A 21541-nucleotide genomic window follows, 5' to 3' on the forward strand; every position below is an offset into this window, starting at 1 on the left:
ATATCTAATTGCTCAGTTATGCATAATTACTCATTTACATCACATGAGAGGAGGAACAGGGAAAATGAGTTAGGGCATTGGAAAAAATGCCTTGTGGTATTTTCTTGTACCTTTATGGTCTGAGTTTAAATGCTGTCAAGATCAGCTTTTCCTTTCATCTTTTCAGGGTTGAAAAAGTAAGGTACCAGTAATTACTGGAATCGGTGGTATCCGAATATTCCCCATCCCCTGGAAATTGCAGTCCTTGAGCCTGAATCCCCAAAATGTTTAATTTTGACAATTTCTTTTCATTTCTGTTGCAGCCAGAAAAAGAAATCCCCAACACCCCCACTGAACTCTTGTACCAGGCTCTTCTGCCAAGTCTACCACAGTATAGTGTAAGTTTCCACACACTGTTTTTGTTTTACAGACATTACACAGGATATATATATATATGTATATATATTGTTACTATTATTATGTTAAACTGTCGTATGTCCAAATGTGGCCAAATGCATTTTTTTCAACGTTTATTTTTGCTTGCAATAGCCAGTTCCTGTGGGGGCTAATGTGTGTGCGGGTTTGGGGTCTTTTTTTTTTCTTTCTTTTTTCAGATCCCAAGATATCAAAAATTGTCAAAGTGTAATGCAACGGTTTTGCAATTGTTTTAGTTTTCTGAAAAAAGCAACATTTTGGACTTACGACACTTTTGCATAATAGCAATGATATATATATATATATATATATATATATATATATATATACCTTAACTGATTATATATGGTTGTCTCTTTCTCTTTATTTATATATATATATATGTATGTATACACATATATATGTATTTATTTGTATGGGTGAGTGGACAAATGAAGGAAAGAGGTACTCAACTTATTTAGTAGGAGTTATATTTCTAATTAAAACAGGTTGATTTGGCTCTGTGCAATTTAAAATTTCATAGATTCCTTACAAGTGCTTGGCTACTTGCATGTTTAATTTCACGAGCAGGCTGTTCCGTTGATCAGATCAACTGGAACCCTTGTCGTCGTCGTATCTGACCGAGTGCCAGCTTCCTTACAGAGTGCCCCTATGTATGCATTATGCATGCGTATAGTACTCAACACAGCATTGATGAATAAATAGGTTTTTTTATTTGTGGATTTTTGATCCTATCTCAGGTTTCATGCAATTAGAGTTTGCAATTTTCAGGTGTTAATTGTAATTGCACCAAACGCCAAAATTAGAATCGAAAATCCACAAACGACGAAAGTATTTACCCATCCATGCAATGTTGACTCCTCATTCTTACTGCTTGTCACTAACACACACACACTCTCTCTCTCCCCTAATACACTGGCATGTAGTTACTGTACCCCAGGTTTCCATACAAACCTAATATATACTCCCATGTTTTTCCTTTTCCAGATTGCTCTCCTCAAGATACTCCTGGCAGCTTGTCCTACTTCAAAAACAAAATCAGAATCCATCAATATCCTCACTGATGTTCTGCCGTGAGTTTCAAAATTTCATGATTTCTCTGTCTTTCATCTGGGCTTGATTAAACCATCTACCAGTAATATACTGGGCTAGCTATAAAAATCCCTACCTTTTATTTCACACGTCATCTTTTTCTGTTTGTTACGTATATTCTACAACACTAAAACTTTTCTCTTACCTTAAGATATTTACCATCATCATTATTATTATTATTATTATTGTTATTATTATTATTATGGTGGAGGCGCAATGGCCCAGTGGTTAGGGCAGAGGACTCGCGGTCAGAGGATCGCGGTTTCAATTCCCAGGCCGGGCGTTGTGTTTGTTTATTGAGCGAAAACACCTAAAGCTCCACAAGGCTCCGGCAGGGGGTGGTGGCGACCCCTTTTGTACTCTTTCGCCCTAACTTTCTCTCACTCTTTCTTCTTATTTCTAGAGTAACAATGCGATGGACTGGCGTCCCGTCCAGCTGGGGGGGAACTCATTAAGTTGGTGCCACTCTATGTAAATGACATCACTTCATTTGCATATGTTAATTATATTAATTAGGGCATTTTTTTGAATAAGGCATTTTGTTACTAACCCTGACCATCCCACCTTGCATTTATCTTTCTTACTGGACACTTCCTGATAGCCATAGCACCAGCTGTGATCAGCTGGCAAGGCATTTAAGTCATTACTTCCCCTCTTCTTTGTCGCCCTAATTAATATTTATCATTTATCAGTGTAGTTTTCTAATTTCTTTAATGTATTCATGTGACGGTGGTGGAGTGTTTCTTCCCTTCCACCACCACCACAACCACACCTGTAATCCATTACCTGTACTATGTAATTAACATTAGCACTGTCATGAAGGTCACCACATCACCATTCAGCTGTTAAACTGGGCAGCAGCAAGAATATAAACTAGCCAACCACTACCACCACCACCACAACTATCACCATCACCACAACCACTACTACTGCCACCACCACCACAGCTACTACTACTGCTGTCACTACATTCACTACCACCATCACCACATCTATTAATACTATTACTACTACCATTACTAACTGTAATGTTACTATTATTTGTACTACCACCACTGCTGAACCAGCTCTAATCCATACTGTCATTACTACTACCACTACTAAGGTGGGGGTGAGCTGGCAGAATCGGTAGCACACCGGGCGAAATGCTTAGCGGTACTTCATCTGTCGTTACGTTCTGAGTTCAAATTCCACCGAGGTCGACTTTACCTTTCATCCTTTCGGGGTCGATTAAACAAGTACCAGTTACGTACTGGCGTCGATGTAATCGACTTGATCCCCTTGTCTGTCCTTGTTTGTCCCCTCTATGTTTAGCTCCCTTAAGGGCAATAAAGAAATAATTACTACTACCACTTTGACACACACACACTCTCTCTCTCTTTCTCTCTCTAATTAACAGTCACACCTGTCATGAAGCCCACCACCATTTACCTGTATGTCATTGTATGTTCATTAACTTTCCTTCCTTCCTTCCATTCCAGCCACCTTACAAACGACCAAGAGCCAGATACCCAAAACATAAGGTTGCCACCTTTTTTTAACCTCTCTCTCTCTCATGTTTCTTTTGTCTGTATCATTATTATTATTATTATTATTATTATTATTATTATTATTATTATCATTATTATCATTATTATCATTATTGTTATTATTATTATTAAGGCTGTGAGCTGGCAGAATCGTTACCTTGTCAGGCAAAATGCTTAGCAGCATTTTGTCCATTTTTATGACCTGGGTTCAACTTCCGCTAGTGTCAACTTACATCCCCACCCCTCACATTTTCTGGCCATGTACCCAAAATAAGAAAGTGTTGTTGTTGTTGTTGTTATTTTTATTATTGTTGTTGTTATTATTATTATTCTATGTTTGACTTTTGCTTTACATTTGCACAAGCTGGCTCCAAGTCTCACCCAGAGACCTCAAGAGACAACAAGTTGGAAGTTTGTGTTGGTGTTATGCCTAGGGTGCCATATATTTGGTTTTGTACTTAGTGTTGTACTAGTGAATGTCTAAAAAACCATACGAAAATTATGTTTGTTTTAAAACTTGAGATTACATAGAAAGTATTTTGCATAGGATATTATTATTATTATTATTATTATTATTATTATTATTATCCTATGCTATCATCTAGACAACATAATTCCTGCTGAATGGTAACCAGTCACATAGAGCAGGCATTGTAATGTAATGTTATTGTTCAACACAGTTTCAAGTCCTGTTGGCCTTCTTTTCTCGGTTCAAAACAAAAAAAAATCGTTTTGAGAATATAGATTACAAAGACAAGAACTTATGTAGAATGTGAGTTGTTGTGTTTAGTATTTTCTGGATTTCCTGTTTGTTAGGTTTTCCTGTTATTTTTATTTTTTCCAAGGAAATCACTCTTGGTGTTTTTTTAATGATTCCTCGTGCTTCAGTCTCTACTCATAATCATTTCTGTCTTCTGGTGCCACATCCTGCTTATTTCAATTTCCAGGTCTTTATATTTGGCAAATTTATCATATTCTTGGCTGGCATCATCATTATTATTATTAATGTGGCAAGCCAGCAGAACCATTGGTGCACTGGACAAGATGCGTCCATCTCTGCATCCTGAGTTCAAATTCCACTAATGTCCAGTTTGCCTTTTGTCCTTTCAGGGTCAATGAAATAAATACCATTTGAGCCCTGGGCTCAATATAATTATCTAATGGGCCGTTGCCAGCTTCGTCTGGTCCCTGTGCTGGTGGCACGTAAAAAGCACCATCCGATCGTGGCCGTTTGCCAGCCTCGTCTGGCACGTAAAAAGCACCCACTACACTCACGGAGTGGTTTGCGTTAGGAAGGGCATCCAGCTGTAGAAACACTGCCAGATCAGATTGGAGACTGGTGCAGCCTCCTGGCTTCACAGACCCCAGTTGAACCGTCCAACCCATGCCAGCATGGAAAGCGGACATTAAATGATGATGAATGTCCTCCCCTAAAATGTTTTGGGCCTAATCTCTATAGTAGAAAGGATTATTGTTGTTATTATTATTATTATTATTATTATTAAGGTGGCAAGCTGGCAGAACTGTTAGCACGCTGGGCGAAATGCTTAGTGGCATTTAACCTGTTGCTGCATTTTGAGTTCAAATTCCACCGAGGTCAACTATGCCTTTCATCCTTTCGGGATCATTAAAAGATGTACCATTTGAACACAGGGGTTAATGTAATCGACCACCCCCACACAGAAATTGCTGGCCTTGTGACAAAATTCGAAATCGTTATTATTAATACAGTGAGCTGGCAGGATCATTAGCATGCCACCAGGCAAAATGCTTAGTGGCATTTTGTCCGTTTCTATGTTCTGAGTTCAAATTCCGCCAAGGTCAACTTTGCCTTCATCTTTTCGGGGTCAGTATGCACTGGAGTCGATGTAATTGACTAGACCCCCTCCCACAACAGGCCTTGTGCCTGTTCTAAGTTCAAATTCCAATGAGGTCGACTTTGCCTTTCATCCCCCCACCCACCCAATTTCAGGCCTTGTGCCTATAATAGAAAGGATTATTATTATTATTATGAAGTCAGAATTGTCTGTGTGTGCTGAGTGTACGTAGTTATCTCCCCTTACATTCTTATTTCCTCCGTTTGGTTTGTCTTTGATACCCGAGAGGCAAGCACAGTCTGATTACCCTGATGACTGTTCGAATACTCTCTTTACTCTTTTACTCTTTTACTTGTTTCAGTCATTTGACTGCGACCATGCTGGAGCACCGCCTTTAATCGAGCAACTCGACCCCGGGACTTATTCTTTTGTAAGCCTAGTACTTATTCTATCAGTCTCTTTTGCCGAACCGCTAAGAAACAGGGACGTAAACACACCAGCATCGGTTGTCAAGTGAGGTTGGGGGGACAAACACAGACATACGAACATACACGCACACACTTATATATATACATATATACAACGTGCTTCTTTCAGTTTCCGTCTACCAAATCCACTCACAAGGCATTGGTCGGCCCGGGGCTATAGCAGAAGACACTGGTTAGCAAGTTACTTACCACACAGCCACTCCTGCGCCTGTTTGTTAATTTTTTGTAAAGTGTTGCCTGTTGTTACAAAAGTATCACTACAATATTTGAGACCTATCCTTCTTGCTTGGAAATTCAAACCTAGGGTCAGCAGAAAGTCAACATCACAGCAGTCTTCAGAAGAGCCACATCAGATTTCCAAACCTTCTTCTCTCATTCTTTGCACTCAAAGACTAGTCCCCTACCAAATATGTCCCTAGCAAAACCTACATACGCTTAGTTTGCTTCAGTCCATGTCAGTGGGTGGACTTTGAATAAAGATGCAGAGATTAATGGCTCATTAAAAAGTAAATGGATGCAAATGCAGTTACTACATGTCTCTGTAGTAGAAACATGTTTTGGGACAAATTTAAATGAAATCTGCTGTAATTGATTGCAGAAGTAATCAAAAAACATTTTATAGATGCTCCAATCTGTGTATTCATTGTTAGAGTATTGGATATAAACTTAGTTAAATATTCATAATCCAGAGAAGTGAACCTAGGATTCGCCCATCAGATATAATACAGTGGAATTGCTTTCCTCAAGTAATTCTAGGGGTTCATTACAACTTGATGTAGTTAGCCTTAACCTGGATTATAACTAAGTACTTGAATGGTAACCACCTCGATATTGTATTCCTATTTATTCACTATATATATATATAGGCGTAGGAGTGGCTGTGTGGTAAGTAGCTTGCTTACCAACCACATTGTTCCAGGTTCAGTCCCACTGCGTGGCACCTTGGGCAAGTGTCTTCTACTATAGCCTCAAGTTGACCAAAGCCTTGTGAGTGGATTTGGTAGAGGGAAACTGAAAGGAGCCCATCATTTATATGTATAGGTATATATATATATGTGTGTGTGTTTGTGTGTCTGTGTTTGTTCCCCCAACATTGCTTGACAACCGATGCTGGTGTGTTTACGTCCCCGTAACTTAGTGGGTTGGCAAAAGAGACCGATAGAAGTATTGGGCTTACAAAGAATAAGTCCTGGGGTTGATTTGCTTGACTAAAGGTAGTGCTCCAGCATAGCCACAATCACATGACTGAATCAAATAAAAGAGTATATATATATATAAACAAAAAAGGGTAATAACATAGATTACTACCAGTGGCTCAGCACAAAAGACGAATTAGTCATTAGACAAAATATTATTCATATAGAAAAATATTATTCCTGTAGAAATATAATTAAGGGTTCCTAAATAAGGATGCCAAGTGCTGGGAACACAAAAATTTTCACTCTTGATAAATTTATCTCCTTTTTGTGTTCCCAGCACTTGGCATCCTTATTTAGGAGCCCTTAATTATATATATATATAATATATATATATATATATATATATTGCAGTGTTGTGTATTTATGTTTTGCAGGACGACAGTTTTACAGTCAGTGAAATTAGAAATTGATATTAATCGTCACAAAGAGATTATCACTAAAGCAATTTCAGGGCTGTTGTTGTTGCTTCTGAAACATTTCAAACTGAACCATATTTACCAGGTAAGACACAATTATCTATCCATCATCATCATCATTTTATGTCCATTTTTTCCAGGTAGGCATGGGTTGGATGTAAAGGCAGCTTGTAGGTAAAATTAGTCGGGGTTGCTGCTTCAGAAAATTTTTACCCGTTGTTTTAATATTGTGTAAAAGGAAACAAACAAAGAGTGGGTGCCGGGGTCGAGTTGCTCGATTGGAGGCGGTGCTCCAGCATGGCCGCAGTCAAATGACTGAAACAAGTAAAAGAGTATATAAAAAGAAAATTTGTATGTAAACTTGGTCGGTTCCCATTTTAGCCACAGCTGGGAAGTGTGTTTAATTTGTTCACTGAACACTGTTGCAAATCCCCACTTAGTTTTTCAAAAATCCTTCCTAAATCACAAAATACTGGGGGGTGGGAGATTTGCCCCCTTTTTCAAATCCTGGCAGCCACACCGAAGCTGGAAACAGGATAATAATCTAGTTCTACACTTTATCCCATTCAAGAATATAAAACACATTTTTAAGCCCAACCCATGTGGAGAGTCCAAAAGAAACGCTACTTCCCTGGCACTGTCGTTCATGCAGTGCTCTCCCTTCTTAGTGTGAAGCTTCCTATCTCAGACATGTGAGCATATGCACAACATCCAAACACCACATCGCTGGAACTGTGAAGTACACAGTTTTATACAAGGATTTTTGTATAGTTTTGCATAAACCAGGGGATGGCCACTGACTTCATCATCACCATCATCATCATCATCATTATTATTATTAAGATTGGCCCCTGTGCCGGTGGCACATAAAAAGCACTATCCGATTGTGGCCGTTTGCCAGCCTTGCCTGGCCCCCATGCCGGTGGCACATGAAAAGCACCATCCGATCGTGGCCATTTGCCAGACTCGTCTGGCACGTAAAAAGCACCCACTACACTCATGGAGTGGTTGGCGTTAGGAAGGGCATCCAGCCGTAGAAACATTGCCAGATCAGACCGGGCTTGGTGCAGCCTTCTGGCTTCCCAGACCCCAGTTGAACCGTCCAACCCATGCTAGCATGGAAAGCGGACGCTAAACGATGATGATGATGAAGACTGAGTTGGCAGAATCATTTCTGTGCCAGGTAAAATGCTTAGCAACATTTTTTCTGACTTTAATGCTGTCAGGGTCGATAAATAAAGTACCAGTGAAACAGTGGGGGGGGGGTTGATGTAATTGACTAGTCCCCTCTAGTCAAAATTCAGGCCTTGTGCCTTTAGTAGAGAGGATTATTATTATTATTATTATTATTATTATTATTATTGATCTGTTTTTCTCTTTGTCTTTTCCAGTTTGAGTTTTTGAGCCAACATTTAGTGCTTGCTAACTGCATTCCACTTGTTTTAAAGTTTTTCAACCAGAATATTATGTCGTACGTAGCAACCAAAAACAGGTGAGTCTTTCATGAATTCTATACCTGCAGTGTCTCTTCCTTCCCTGCACACCTTTCTAAACACTTGAACCATTACAGGACTAATAGAGACCCATCCCTCCTCCCTTCCTCTCCCTCTCTGTCTTTATTTTTCTCAGAGATAGCTATCTCTTTCTCTCTCTCTCTCTCTCTCTCTCTCCCAGATATCCATGTCTCCCTCTTTATCTCATGTGGTTATTCATATCAGTCTCTCTGTCTCCCTTTCTCTCTCGATTCCTCTCATCGACATAAAAATAATGATAATGAAATTATTGTATACAGTGCTCAGGTGCACCACAACTTGTCAGAAAGTGCATATAAAGTACATGCAGTAATGTAAAAATGTCTGGAAAGCGAACAATGTATGAGTCAGATACATGCTTGCGTGTGTATGGAGGGGAGAAAATCAAGTGTAGTGTTGGCGAATCTCAGGAAGCATGGAAGTTTTGAAGGATGCAGTGCTCCGACAACTAACAACTGATGCCGGCAGTTTGTTCCATGCTTCAGCAACTCTCAGCGTGAAAAAATGTTTCCTGAAATCACGGAAGCTGTGCTGTTTTCTTACTTTGTAAATATGTCCACGGGTGTTAGATGGGTGGAGTTTGAAAAGGTGCTCAGAGTTATTGTTTGTGCGGTGGTTGATAATTTTATGGGTGTCTGCCAAGTCAGCTGCCAGACGTCGGAGTTTCAATGTGTCCATGCCCAGGGAAGTAAGGCGTTCAGAATATGGCAAATGCCTGATGGAGGGTATTCTTTTGGTTCCCTCTCGCTAATTAATCAATTAGTTGACTAATTACTTCAAGATAAACAGTTTGATGTGTCTCAATGACACATTGAATTATTTCATGGAACTCTGTGGTGGACATCAAACACAACAACCTGTATTTTACGATATCCGTCTTAAGATTTCGATATCTACATGTTTGCTATATATCTCGTACTAACTATATGATATATATATATGTGCTAACTGTATGATAACTCTGGGTCTGCTGTTCCTGAAATGACCTGTGGCTAAATGGAACCAACCTCAGGAACGGTGCCATTCAGAAACCCATGTCAACAGTGGGTTAACTCCCTTGGATAATTTTATGAAGATGTGTATTACGAAAGTAGAAGAGAGAGAAGACTCCTGTCTTGTCTGGAGTCAATAACCAAACACGATGTGGTACAACAGATGTGCACGTGGCATTTATACAATATGCTGGTGGACAGAAAAGCAGTGGATGGTTGTCCTTGAATGTGTTGCATGGACGAATTATTTGCATTTGTCACAACACATAGTATTGGGTGTTAAATCTATTGAAGATGTATGGTTCACTGTTAAAGGAATGGAATGAAACACTATTAACATGGCAGCTGATATATGAGAGAGAGAGAGAGACAGAAAGAAGGGAGGTTATTAATGTGGATGGTTGAGATAGCACCAGCTTTGAAGATGCTGGCAGCTGACAAGGGGCAGCAAATAGCCAACATGTGTTATGTGTTTTGAAGGAGTAATTTTTTTTTTTTTACCCCAGACCTAAAATATTTAAACCAGATATCATTCATCATCGTTCAACGTCTGCTTTCCATGCTAGCATGGGTTGGACGATTTTGACTGAGGTCTGGCGAACCAGGTGGCTGCACCAGGCTCTAATCTTGATTTGGCAGAGTTTCTACAGCTGGATGCCCTTCCTAACGCCAACCACTCTGAGAGTGTAGTGGGTGCTTTTTACGTGCACCGGCATGGGGGCCAGTCAGGCGGTACTGGCAACGACCTCTCTCGAATCTTTTTACATATGCCACCGGCACAGGTGCCAGTCAGGTGACGTTGGTAACGATCATACTCATTTAGTTGGGATTAAAATATGAGCAGGAGGACTGCATTGTGCTCCAGTATGTGCTTTGGTATGGTTTCTACTGAGTGTACAGGGAGATTTATTCATGGCGCCAGCACTGACGAGGTTTCCATGTGGCCTGCAAGATGATGTTCCCAGTTGCCAAAATGAAACTTCAATAGATTCAAGGGGTTTTGATTCTTGGTGTTGTGAGGTTAGAGTATGAAGGGAAGTGTCACAACAGGTTTCTTGTTGTAGAATAGACAGATGGCTATTCACATTATACACGAGTGGGTGGAAGTGACCAGGGTAGAACTGGAAAAAGAAAAAGAGGGTGGTGATGATGTGTCAGGGTAGAAGAACAGGAAGGGTGGCGGGGTATAATCTATGAATCTGATTAATGGTGGGTGTCTTTGTGTGTAGCCAGTTTGAAAGCAAGAGGTGTGTGTTTGTGTGTTTGATTGGCTTTCTTCGTTATTTTTCATTTGGTGCCACTAAAAATGTCCTCTCTTCTTCTCTTTCAGTATTGTAGCTTTAGATTTCCCCTCCTGTGTTATTGGTGAACAAATTGAAATAACTGGGGAAAATCTGGTAAGTTCCACTGAAATATATCCTAAGACAAGGACCAGAATTTGTTGTTGTATAGAATTGGTCAATAATGATATCACAGGTCTAACGAAGAGGAGTAATTAAGTGAACATAATCTAAAGAACTTAAACGTCTGATAGTCTTCACTTATAAGACTTAAGTCAAGTCACTTGTATAACATTTCCATGATTGGGGATCCTTAATTTCTTTACCAGGATTTTTTAACCCTGACTGGTTAACCCTTTTGTGCAGAACCACTTGAAACTGTCTGTGGTTCTGTGATTGCAACTTCTTATTTAAAACCTTCCTTCAAAATTTCGTAATATATTTTCTAAGCATCCGTTTAATAATGATGAAATTAATGTATTAAATTCTTCCTTAATTTCGAAATTAAGTGAAACGAAAGTGATGTATTTCAACTGAAATATGGTATCAAAAGGGTTAAATATGCATCCCACTTAAAAATTGATGTTCAGTTTAATGTTTGTCTAACAAAGCAATTGGAGTGTCTCAGTAAAAGATTTGCTAAGCTTCGTTTAAAATTTGACACGGCACTTACACTTTGGAAACTTTCTGTTACCCCTTTGGATAATTTCTGCTGTTAGGATGTCTCTTGTGCATTTTCCTTTTTGGCCTGGTAGAGTTCATCTCCCTCCAAGTCTGATTACGGTCAATCCTCCTAGAGAAAAAAAAAAACAAAAAAAAACGAGGAGAATAATTGTATCCTGTACAGGACTGATTGTTTATTTGTTAACTCTGGGGGATGAAAGATAAAGTTGACTTCAGTGGGTTTTGAACTCAGGGAGCCAAGGGCCAAAGTAAAACAACACAGTGAGTTTTATCTGATGCTCTAACAACCCCACTAGCTTTCCACCCTCCATATAACACCACATCTACCCCTTTGCCAAATATGTTACTTTGTGCTAATATGAGAAATTATTACAACTAAACATTAAGAAAAGGTTGTGGAATGGTCAAGACGGTAAAACATCATCATTTAGGTCCATTTCTATGCATTTTGAGTTTAAATCCTGCAAAAACTGATTTTATATTTTATCTCCCTACAGTTGGTACCAGTGATAAACTACGGTTGTGTCAATATGGCAAACTGCTGACAGCATTTTTATCATTCTTTATTCTGAAATGTGTTTTGTTTCTTCATGTTTTCTGCAGGAAAATGGCGATGACCAAGTGTTCTGTTGGCGCAACTTGTTTTCCTGTATCAATCTTCTGAGAATTTTGAATAAATTGATCAAATGGAAACATGCCAGAACTATGGTGAGTCAGTGCTTCTCTCTTTCCTCCTTGGTCTGGGATTCTCATTCCTTTAGACACCATTATTCTAAGAACATCCTCCCCCTCCTCATTTTAATGTTTACTTTTTTCCACTTCTGTGGTGAGATGGAATTCCCTTGATAAAATAAGTACCAGTCATGCACTGGGGTCAATTACATTGACCAGTCCCCCTCCCCCCAAACTTGGTGGCCTTATGCCAGAATTTAAACCCAGTATTGCACTATACTTTAACTGTATCATAACTACCACACATGTTTCCTATTGGACCATACTGTAATAACTCACCAGTGGGGTGGTCAAGCTTAAGATGGCATTCGTTGATGTATTCTCTGCAAATAGGCGCAGGAGTGGCTGTGTGGTAAGTAGCTTGCTAACCAATCACATGGTTCCGGGTTCAGTCCCACTGCGTGACAACTTGGGAAAGTGTCTTCTGCTATAGCCTTGGGCCGACCAATGCCTTGTGAGTGGATTTGGTAGATGGAAACTGAAAGAAGCCTGTCGTATATATGTATATATATATATCCGAACGTGGCCATTGCCAGCGCCGCCTTGGCTGGCTTCCATGCCGGTGGCACGTTAAAAGCTCCAACCGATCGTGGCCGATGCTGGACCCCTCTGGCACCTGTGTAGGTGGCACGTAAAAAGCACCCACTACACTTGCGGAGTGGTTGGCATTAGGAAGGGCATCCAGCTGTAGAAACTCTGCCAGATCAGGCTGGAGCCTGGTGCAGCCCCTGGCTTCCCAGACCCCGGTCGAACCATCCAACCCGTGCTAGAGCGGAAAACGGACGTTAAACGATGATGATGATGTGTTTGTGTGTGTGTGTTTGTTCCCCTAGCATTGCTTGACAACCGATGCTGGTGTGTTTACATCCCCGTCACTTAGCGGTTCGGCAAAAGAGACCGATAGAATAAGTACTAGGCTTCCAAAGAATAAGTCGTGGGGTCGATTTGCTCGACTAAAAGGCGGTGCTCCAGCATGGCCACAGTCACATGACTGAAACAAGTAAAAGAGTAAATGGACACAGTGTTGTTGTTTTTGTTATTGTAATGGGTTTTGTTTTATTTTTGTTTTGTTTTTCTTGTTCAGATGCTGGTTGTGTTCAAGTCGCACCCCTTCCTGAAGCACGCCCTTACGGTCAAGCAGTCTATGATGCAACTCTACGTCCTGAAACTACTCAAGATGCAAACGAAATACCTCGGACGACAATGGAGGAAGAGCAACATGAAAACCATGTCTGCCATCTACCAGAAAGTCCGACATAGACTCAACGATGACTGGGCCTTCGGAAATGGTGAGTCAGTTCCCAACCCCAAACGATGTCTGTCTGTCTGTCTCCCCTTCGTCTCTTCCAATGTTTTGTTGACTACGACCACTTCACACGACAACTTATATGTCACACCACACAAATACACTACCACTACACATTACACACCCGTACATTACACTTACTCTCTACTTCTACACACTGCATGCACACACACACACACACACACACTCTACTACTTGGAACTACTCATAAACTCCATTTTACATGCACACACACACACACACTACACATGCTGTACAAACACACTACCATACAACCACACACACACACTCTTTTCATACCATCACATACACTACACATTACGCACCATATATTACTCACACACACACTCTACCACTACACACTGCACACACATACACATAAACTATCATTACGCACACAAACACACTACACATACATATACTGAACACATATACTGCCTTACCACCATACACACACCACACACACACACACACACACACTAAGCCTTGTCTATTTCAATGCCGTTTAAGTTTGTTTTTCTGTGGTTTGCAGACCTGGATACAAAACCGTGGGATTTCCAGGCTGAAGAGTGTGCGCTTCGGGCATGTGTCGACCGGTTCAACAACCGGCGGTATGGCACCAATGGAACGGACGTGAACTTCACACCAGTAGACAACTGTATACTCAGCGTTCTTGGACAGAATTTACAGCTGAGTGATGACTTTAAGCACAACTATGAGCTTTGGTTGGAACAAGAGGTGTTCTCGAACCAGGTCGACTGGGACCAGATCCTTCATCAATGAAATACAGCGCTGACAGCAGAAGGGAGGCACTGAACCCTTTTTTGGTGGACTGTCGACTAGGATCAAACACCTGTGGGGTACTGTAACCCCACCTCTTTAATTTTGGGCTGTAGGGGGGAATCAGTCGAAGTGAAAGGGGGCCCTTAGTGTGTTGTGTGGTGTTGTGGTGTTTGTAAGGGAATGAAATGCAGACATTGATGATGCTGGGTTGGGAAGGTTTGGTAAAGCTGAGATACAGTATTAGACCCTTACTCTTGATATTGGGGGTCAGAAGGATGTGGGGTGGGTGGTGGTGGTGGCGGGGGACAGGGAGCTGGAGTCAGAGACTGAGGGGGACTAGATTTTCTTTTAACTATTTATTTTAATGCTTTTCAGCTGTGTGTGTGTATATATGTATAGTGTTTATACATATATACACACAGTCACTAAACCAATAAATATATATATATATAATATATATATATATATATATATATATATATATATTTATATATGAGGGTGAGTCAAATAGTAATGCCATTTTGTTTAGGACAGGTGTAATTACCAACGCAGGAACACGTATCATACATCAAAATGAAGCTGGTCCTCTGTGGATCACATCCCTACTTCTCAACATAGTCACCGTTTCTCTCAATAGCAATGTTCCACCTTCAAATGAGAGCATGTATCCCTACCCTGTAAAATTCTGTTGACTGTTCTTTGAGCTACTTCTTCACTACAGTTTTCACTTCCTCATCACTAGAATAATGTTTGCCTCTCAAACCCTCTTTCATGGGGCCAAAGCGATGATAGTCCAGTGACGAGGAAGTGAAAACTGTAGTGAAGAAGTGGCTCAAAGAACAGTCAACAGAATTTTACAGGGCAGGGATACATGCTCTCATTTCAAAAGGTGGAACATTGCTATTGAGAGAAACGGTGACTATGTTGAGAAGTAGGGATGTGATCCACAGAGGACCAGCTTCATTTTGATGTATGATACATGTTCCTGTGGTGGCAATTATACCTGTCCTAAACAAAATGGCATTACGTTTTGACTCACCCTCGTATATATATATATATATATATATACCCACCCCCACCCACACACAACTCAGATTTGTATATTTATAAATGTATAAGCTATATATAGATTAAATGAGCAACACAAAGAAACAAGCATGCGTGTGTGTGTGTGTGTGTGTGTATAGAAAAGGGGATCGAGCCCTCCTCCCCTCCTTCCTACATGCCATCTTGAAACATGTCCATAACTTATTAAACTAAACAATAAAATAGTCCTTGAAATATTTCAGATTTTGCCAATTCCATATTTGCTGCTCCAACACCTGTCTGAAACATTTCCATAGGAAACTAATCAGCCGTTCCTCACAGCATTTAGTGTAGAATTATTCCTATGTTTGGTCTTTTATTGCTAGTTTGAATATTCATCAGACATCGGTCCTGTTTGGCGCCGTTTGATGGAACCTACCAGTAATAGAAAGAACAACAGTTAAATTTAAATTCTAAGAATGCATGTTAACCATTTCATGTAAGGTTTCTGTCAGTTAAGGATAACTTGTGTGTGTGTGTGTGTGTGTGTGTGTGTGTGTTGGCGTGTGTGCAAGATAGTTTTGCAGAAGGGTAGAACTTGCTCCTGCATGCAAGTCTCCCACTTCTCTATACCACTAATGTTTATCCAAGAGAATGACCACTGATTTAGAATTGATGTGGTCTGGCACCAATGCCATGGTAGGTCCTTGCAGTCAGAATGCAAAGAACCAGATCCGATACTCCAAGACATCTCAGGTTTCTCTCTGATACAATCTCTGCCAATCCTCTCCCTCAGGTTGGTCGTTGTTTTTCAATCAACCCATGACGATACGAAAGGCAAAGCTGTCCTCTCAGTGTTTTGAACTCAGTGTGCAGCAAGTCAGAACAAGAAGTCTGTGAAGCACACTTACCAAAATTCTAAAGACTCTGCCAGTTCTTTGTTTATTTTGTTTTGTTTACTCTGTTTGTTGTTGAAATTCTTTGCCTTTGTTTCAATTAATTTTGAAAATAACAAAGAAATTAGTAAAATAATTTTGTCATTAATTAACCTTGTGTTTGGGCCATGAATTAACATGAAAATTTGATGGAACAAGTTTCATAATTCAGATAATTTTAATTCTTTTTTTTTTCATGTTTGTATTGAAATATATTGCTCTTGTTTCAAGACATTTAGTAAAGCAATGAAGAATTTATTAAAATGATTTTGTCTATAAAGGCGGTGCTCCAGCATGGCCACAGTCGAATGTCTGAAGCAAGTAAAAGAAATAAAAGAAAATTAATTTGGTATTTAGGACAACATGGAATTTCGATGGAAGGTTTTAGTTTAGATTACTTTAAGATGAGGGATGTGTTTTGTGGAATTAAGGGCAGTCTCTGGTGGAATAGTATTAAAAGGGTTGAATATCAAGATTCCAACAGATTTCAGTTTTACTTGGAAAATTTGGATCTTGATTTTAAACAAATTGAGGATGTTATTGCTTTGACCTCCACTTTCCTGTTGCTCCCTGGGTCAGACAGAATCTGTTGAGTCTGATTCTCTGTGGCCAGGTGCCCTTCCTGTTGCCAACCTTCATCTGCCTCCAAGCAAGTGAATCATTCTGTCAGTCCTTCAAACAGAGATAGCACAATGTGGGGTGGACGGGATTTTGCAAGTGGACGACACCATTCGTAAGACAGTAATGCTTCTTTTTTACAATTAGTGCACGTTGTCAGGAAAAGGAGACACAAATAAAAAATATGTACACCCACACACACACACACTGTGGATGTCTTTCAGTTCCCATCTGTCAAATTTACTCACAAGGCTTTGATCAACCAAAGACACGTGAGAAGCTGCACAGTGGGATTGAACTTGAAACATTATGGGAAGCAAGAATCTCATTCACACAACCATGTCTGTACCTACACACACACACACACACACACACCATACAAACACATAAGTGCAAAACAAGGTGGTAAAAATAATACTCAAATACTAAAGGTAGAATAAAATACTACTTCATCAATGCTGAAGTGTTTTTTTGGTTTTAATAAAACTACACACACACACACACACACATATATATATATATATATATATATATATGTATGTATGTGTGTATGTATAGCAGAATTAGAAATAGAAAGTCCTTGGTACAGTATTATGTATTTGAAAAATATGAATAGAAATGGCTTACCTGTTAATTTTTCCACTTTAATAATTAGATGATCTATAAATTATTAGGTGCTTACAAATTGCTTTGTAGGCACCTAATGATTTATAAACAGTTTATCAATAAAGTGGGAAAATTAACAGAAAAACCATTTCCGTTCATTTATGTATATAAATATATATATATACACACACACACACATACACATGTACATACACATACTCACACACATAAACACAAATGCAAAGACCACATATCGTTTAATCTGTCCTGTATAGACATATAAATATTTGATACCCTGCATGTTCCACCTGTAAAGTTACTAAGCTACAGGTGGGGAAGCCTGTTGTCATTTCCTCTATCAACAAACCCCCCATTGGCTCTAAACAGATTCCTTACTTGAATAATAGGTAATGAGGGTTAGCAACAGGAAGGGCAACCGACTGTAAAACAATGCCATGATAATATATTCCTCTAACTCATACTACCAGGAAAAACAGATGGTAAAACTTAAATCCAATGAATAATAAATCCATGTATATTCTGGTCCTTCTTATTTCGTCTTTCTGTTTGGTTTTCAAATAATCTGGGACTCATTGAACAACCAGGGTTTATAGTTTTCTTCTTAGTTTAAATAATAATATGGCAACCTTGTTATTCTGATTATCAAATCAAACTTCTTTTTTCCATTATTTACGATTATTTTACCTCTGTCCTTCCCTCTTCACAAAATGTGGTTTTCACTTCATTAAACTCTCTGTCAAAGAAGAACTAAACGGTTTGCATGAAATATGCTAACGTTGTTGAAAACCCACATTTTTTTGAAGAAAAATAATAATTTAAATAATGTAAAGATAATTAAATGAATAGTCATTTGATTTTTAAAAAAAATGGATGCTATCTTTCCCACCTAGCTGGTTTTTGTGAGCCTTCTGGCTTGACCAACATAGTGAGGCAAAAATATGTTTGTTGAAAATGTAATTGTAACTTGAACAATTTAATTGCCTTCATACTGTGTTGGTGCTTCAGTTTTTATGTATAATTATGTGTGTGTATTTGTCTTGCGAGCAACATGGCAACCTCACTAGTGCTGGTGCCACAAATATAGTACCCAGTACGTTCTGTGAAGGGATTTGGTATTATGGCATTAGGAAGGGCCTTAAGCCATAGAAAAGTAAACATTGGAGCATGAACCAGTCCTCCAATTGGTCGGATCCTGTCAAACTGTCCAACCCTTCCTTGCATGGAAGATGGACGTAAAATGGCGATATGTTGATATATTGTCCATTCATTTTGTTTAATGCCTGTTTTCGATGCAGGCATAGCTAAGCACGAGGAAACTGAAACTGGATTTTGAGCACATATATATATATATATATATATATATATTATATATATATATATATATATATATTGCTGAACATTTGTGTTTACAAAGGAAAATGTACTCTGTACATAAAGTATAATTTCTATATTTTATTAGAAGCTGAAGCTTTTTGAATCATTACTTTAAGTTTCAAGATGATGATTTTTCAGACAATTGAAGCAAGAAAGCAGCATGACAATATATAAGCAAAAATATTCGTTATTCCTTTGTTGAAATAATAGTTTTTTGAAATTTGATTAATTGCCTAAACAAATGTTTCACACTCATCTGTTCCCGTGTCATGTGGTTAGGGCGTTGGATCCCTGATTCTCAGGTCGTGGTTCCATTCTTGGACCTAGCAACATGTATCCACGAGCAAGGTTCTGAGTTTACTCAGCTGTAAGTTTAAAGCAACTTGCAAAAATATGGTATAAACTACTGGGTTATATTTGTTTGTGAGTGATGACTAAGGCCGTTCAAAAATATATTTTTGTCCTCAGTACCACATGTGTAAAACACACAAAACCCAGGAAGGTGACTCTTCAGGCAGTTTTAGTGTTAATGAGAAACATTTTTTTAAAAAGATTATCTTTCAGTATATGATGAATCGTATACGTGGGAAATTATTTCAACCAATTGGTATTTGGAAATTTCTCGTCATATATCAATAGAGTTAGCTGAAAGAATTTAATAATTTCAATCTCTTGTGCTAAACTGTGAAGAACTTGTAATCCTATGATGTACTTCTCTCAGCGACAAAGATTACTGCTTCTGGGGCAGTTAATACAGGGATATATTTGTTATGGATTAAATGAGGTTATATCTGTTAGTATAGGCTGGATAAAAATCCTTCAAAAAAATTCCTCACAGTGTACGTATCTCTTCAGATTCTCAGAAAGACATCTCACTGCTTCATTCTCCAAACATATTTGGAGTTTAAAGAATAACAATATTTAATATTAACAATTATAAACTCGATTGGTTCAATGTAGAGCATACGTCGTCCTACTGTAATGGTTCCAGAAGCTGCCATCTTTGTTTCTTGGAGAAATATAGCACTCTGTTATAGACCTTTACAATTTGGAACAAAAAATTGGAATTGATAAGTTCTGGAAGTCACTTTCATTAATATTTGTTAAGGAATTTTCAAAAAGTTTAGTTCCCACATATTGAATTTATCATACTCTGAAAGATAATCACACATTGAGAAAAAATAACCCTGAAATTGCCTAAATAATAACCAGCTTGCTTTTGTGTATTTTACACATATGATACTGAAGTCAAGATAATAATACGTGTGGATAAGTAATTATTTCAGGTGTTATGCATCTAAAAGTTGGATGATTGTGTGAGGCAATCAAACAAAACGATCAGTTGTATTTCGACGGGATTTACGAATACTTTTGATTATATATTGTCACGCTACTTTCTTTCTTGAATCGTTTGAATAAAAGGCAAATGAGAGAGTAACTGTTCATACTACAACTACTACTAATAAAAATAACATATCCAATTGCTACGGTCTGTAGATGAAAAAGAAGATGGCACTTAAAGCAAAGTGTATAGTTTATTCATATATTTTTAAAACTGAGATTGTTGTCAGTACTCCAATTTCATGCTCTTACTGTGTGTAATCTGAGTAAAAGTCTCATATATTCATTTGAAGCTTAGGCTTTCCTCTGTCACTACTCCGAGATTATTCATTTCTTCAAAGTAATTTACATATACGTTTCACGATAGTGTGGAGTATGTGATAGAAACAGGAAACTCAGAGTAACGACTGAGTAAAACTTTGCTTTAAATAAATGTATATATTTTACGACGTGTTGAAATATTTTTCTCTTTTGTATGTCCAGCTAAATGCATACATATGTGTGTACGCGTGTATATAATATATATATATATATATATATATATATATATATGTAATCATTATCGATTACACATAATGTATGTGTTTTGTTCGCCGGATTCGCTGCGGAATATTTCTTGGGAATGACACCCTTATGACGTTGGGTGTTAAAACACCTGAAAGTCAGCATTATAAGGGAGTCATCCCCAAGCGCTATACCGCAGCGAATCCGGCGAACAAACAAAGCACGTGCATTGAATATGTGCGATCGATAATGTTTACATGACTAACGCACCTTGTAATTCGTTATTGAATACTCCTACACACACACTCATACGACACACATGCATCGATGTGTGTGAATAATGCAGATTACATCGTCAGATATTATTGGTAAATTAATACCAACTTTGATGAGTTTCTCTGCAAAACAAAAAAAAAAAATAATAAAGAATCTACCATTTTCTCAACTTTGCTGCCGCAGAACTCTGCATAAAGGCTCTCTCTTGTTCCATGCTGCATTTAACAATTCCAAAATAAAAATGGTGGTTTTTTAAATAATAAAAGAAAAAAAAAAATTAAACTCGAAGTCGTTTGTCTTTGATCATTTGTTGAATTGTCTTCGTGTTTTTTATTTTATTTTATTTTTTGTACTTGTGTCTGGGCAAGGAAGCTGACCCCATGCCCCCTACTTTTTTTCTTGTAAATTTTCTGATACCTATCGTATCTTATTGGTACATGGCGAAGGCAGTGTCTGTTGATGGTGTTGACCAGGCATGGACTGACTTTATCGAGAAGAGGGCCGCTTGACACAAGTGGGCTGCACTACTAAAAAACATTGAAGGTAAATTATCGTTAGGCATGCCATTCAGAAAGT

General features: G+C 38.6%; 1 protein-coding gene across 3 annotated transcripts in view; it reads left to right on the top strand.

Annotated features, from left to right (window-relative positions):
* Positions 1 to 14639, top strand: part of LOC115221412 (striatin-interacting protein 1 homolog) — a 43258-nt gene extending 28619 nt beyond the window's left edge. For 2 of the 3 annotated variants that reach the window (XM_029791594.2, XM_029791595.2), the window contains exons 13-21: positions 303 to 377; positions 1402 to 1487; positions 2988 to 3029; positions 6914 to 7040; positions 8347 to 8447; positions 10810 to 10876; positions 12047 to 12151; positions 13260 to 13464; positions 14014 to 14637. In XM_029791594.2, the coding sequence (XP_029647454.1) occupies positions 303 to 377; positions 1402 to 1487; positions 2988 to 3029; positions 6914 to 7040; positions 8347 to 8447; positions 10810 to 10876; positions 12047 to 12151; positions 13260 to 13464; positions 14014 to 14264 (1059 nt within the window). In that variant the 3' untranslated portion in view covers positions 14265 to 14637. Of the gene's footprint in view, positions 1 to 302; positions 378 to 1401; positions 1488 to 2987; positions 3030 to 6913; positions 7041 to 8346; positions 8448 to 10809; positions 10877 to 12046; positions 12152 to 13259; positions 13465 to 14013 lie in introns of all 3 variants that reach the window. The other variant, XM_029791596.2, reaches the window with a different exon arrangement.
* The last annotated feature ends 6902 nt before the right edge of the window (positions 14640 to 21541 follow it).

This window comes from Octopus sinensis, linkage group LG18, assembly GCF_006345805.1.
Source record: "Octopus sinensis linkage group LG18, ASM634580v1, whole genome shotgun sequence".
Lineage (NCBI taxonomy): Eukaryota > Metazoa > Mollusca > Cephalopoda > Octopoda > Octopodidae > Octopus > Octopus sinensis.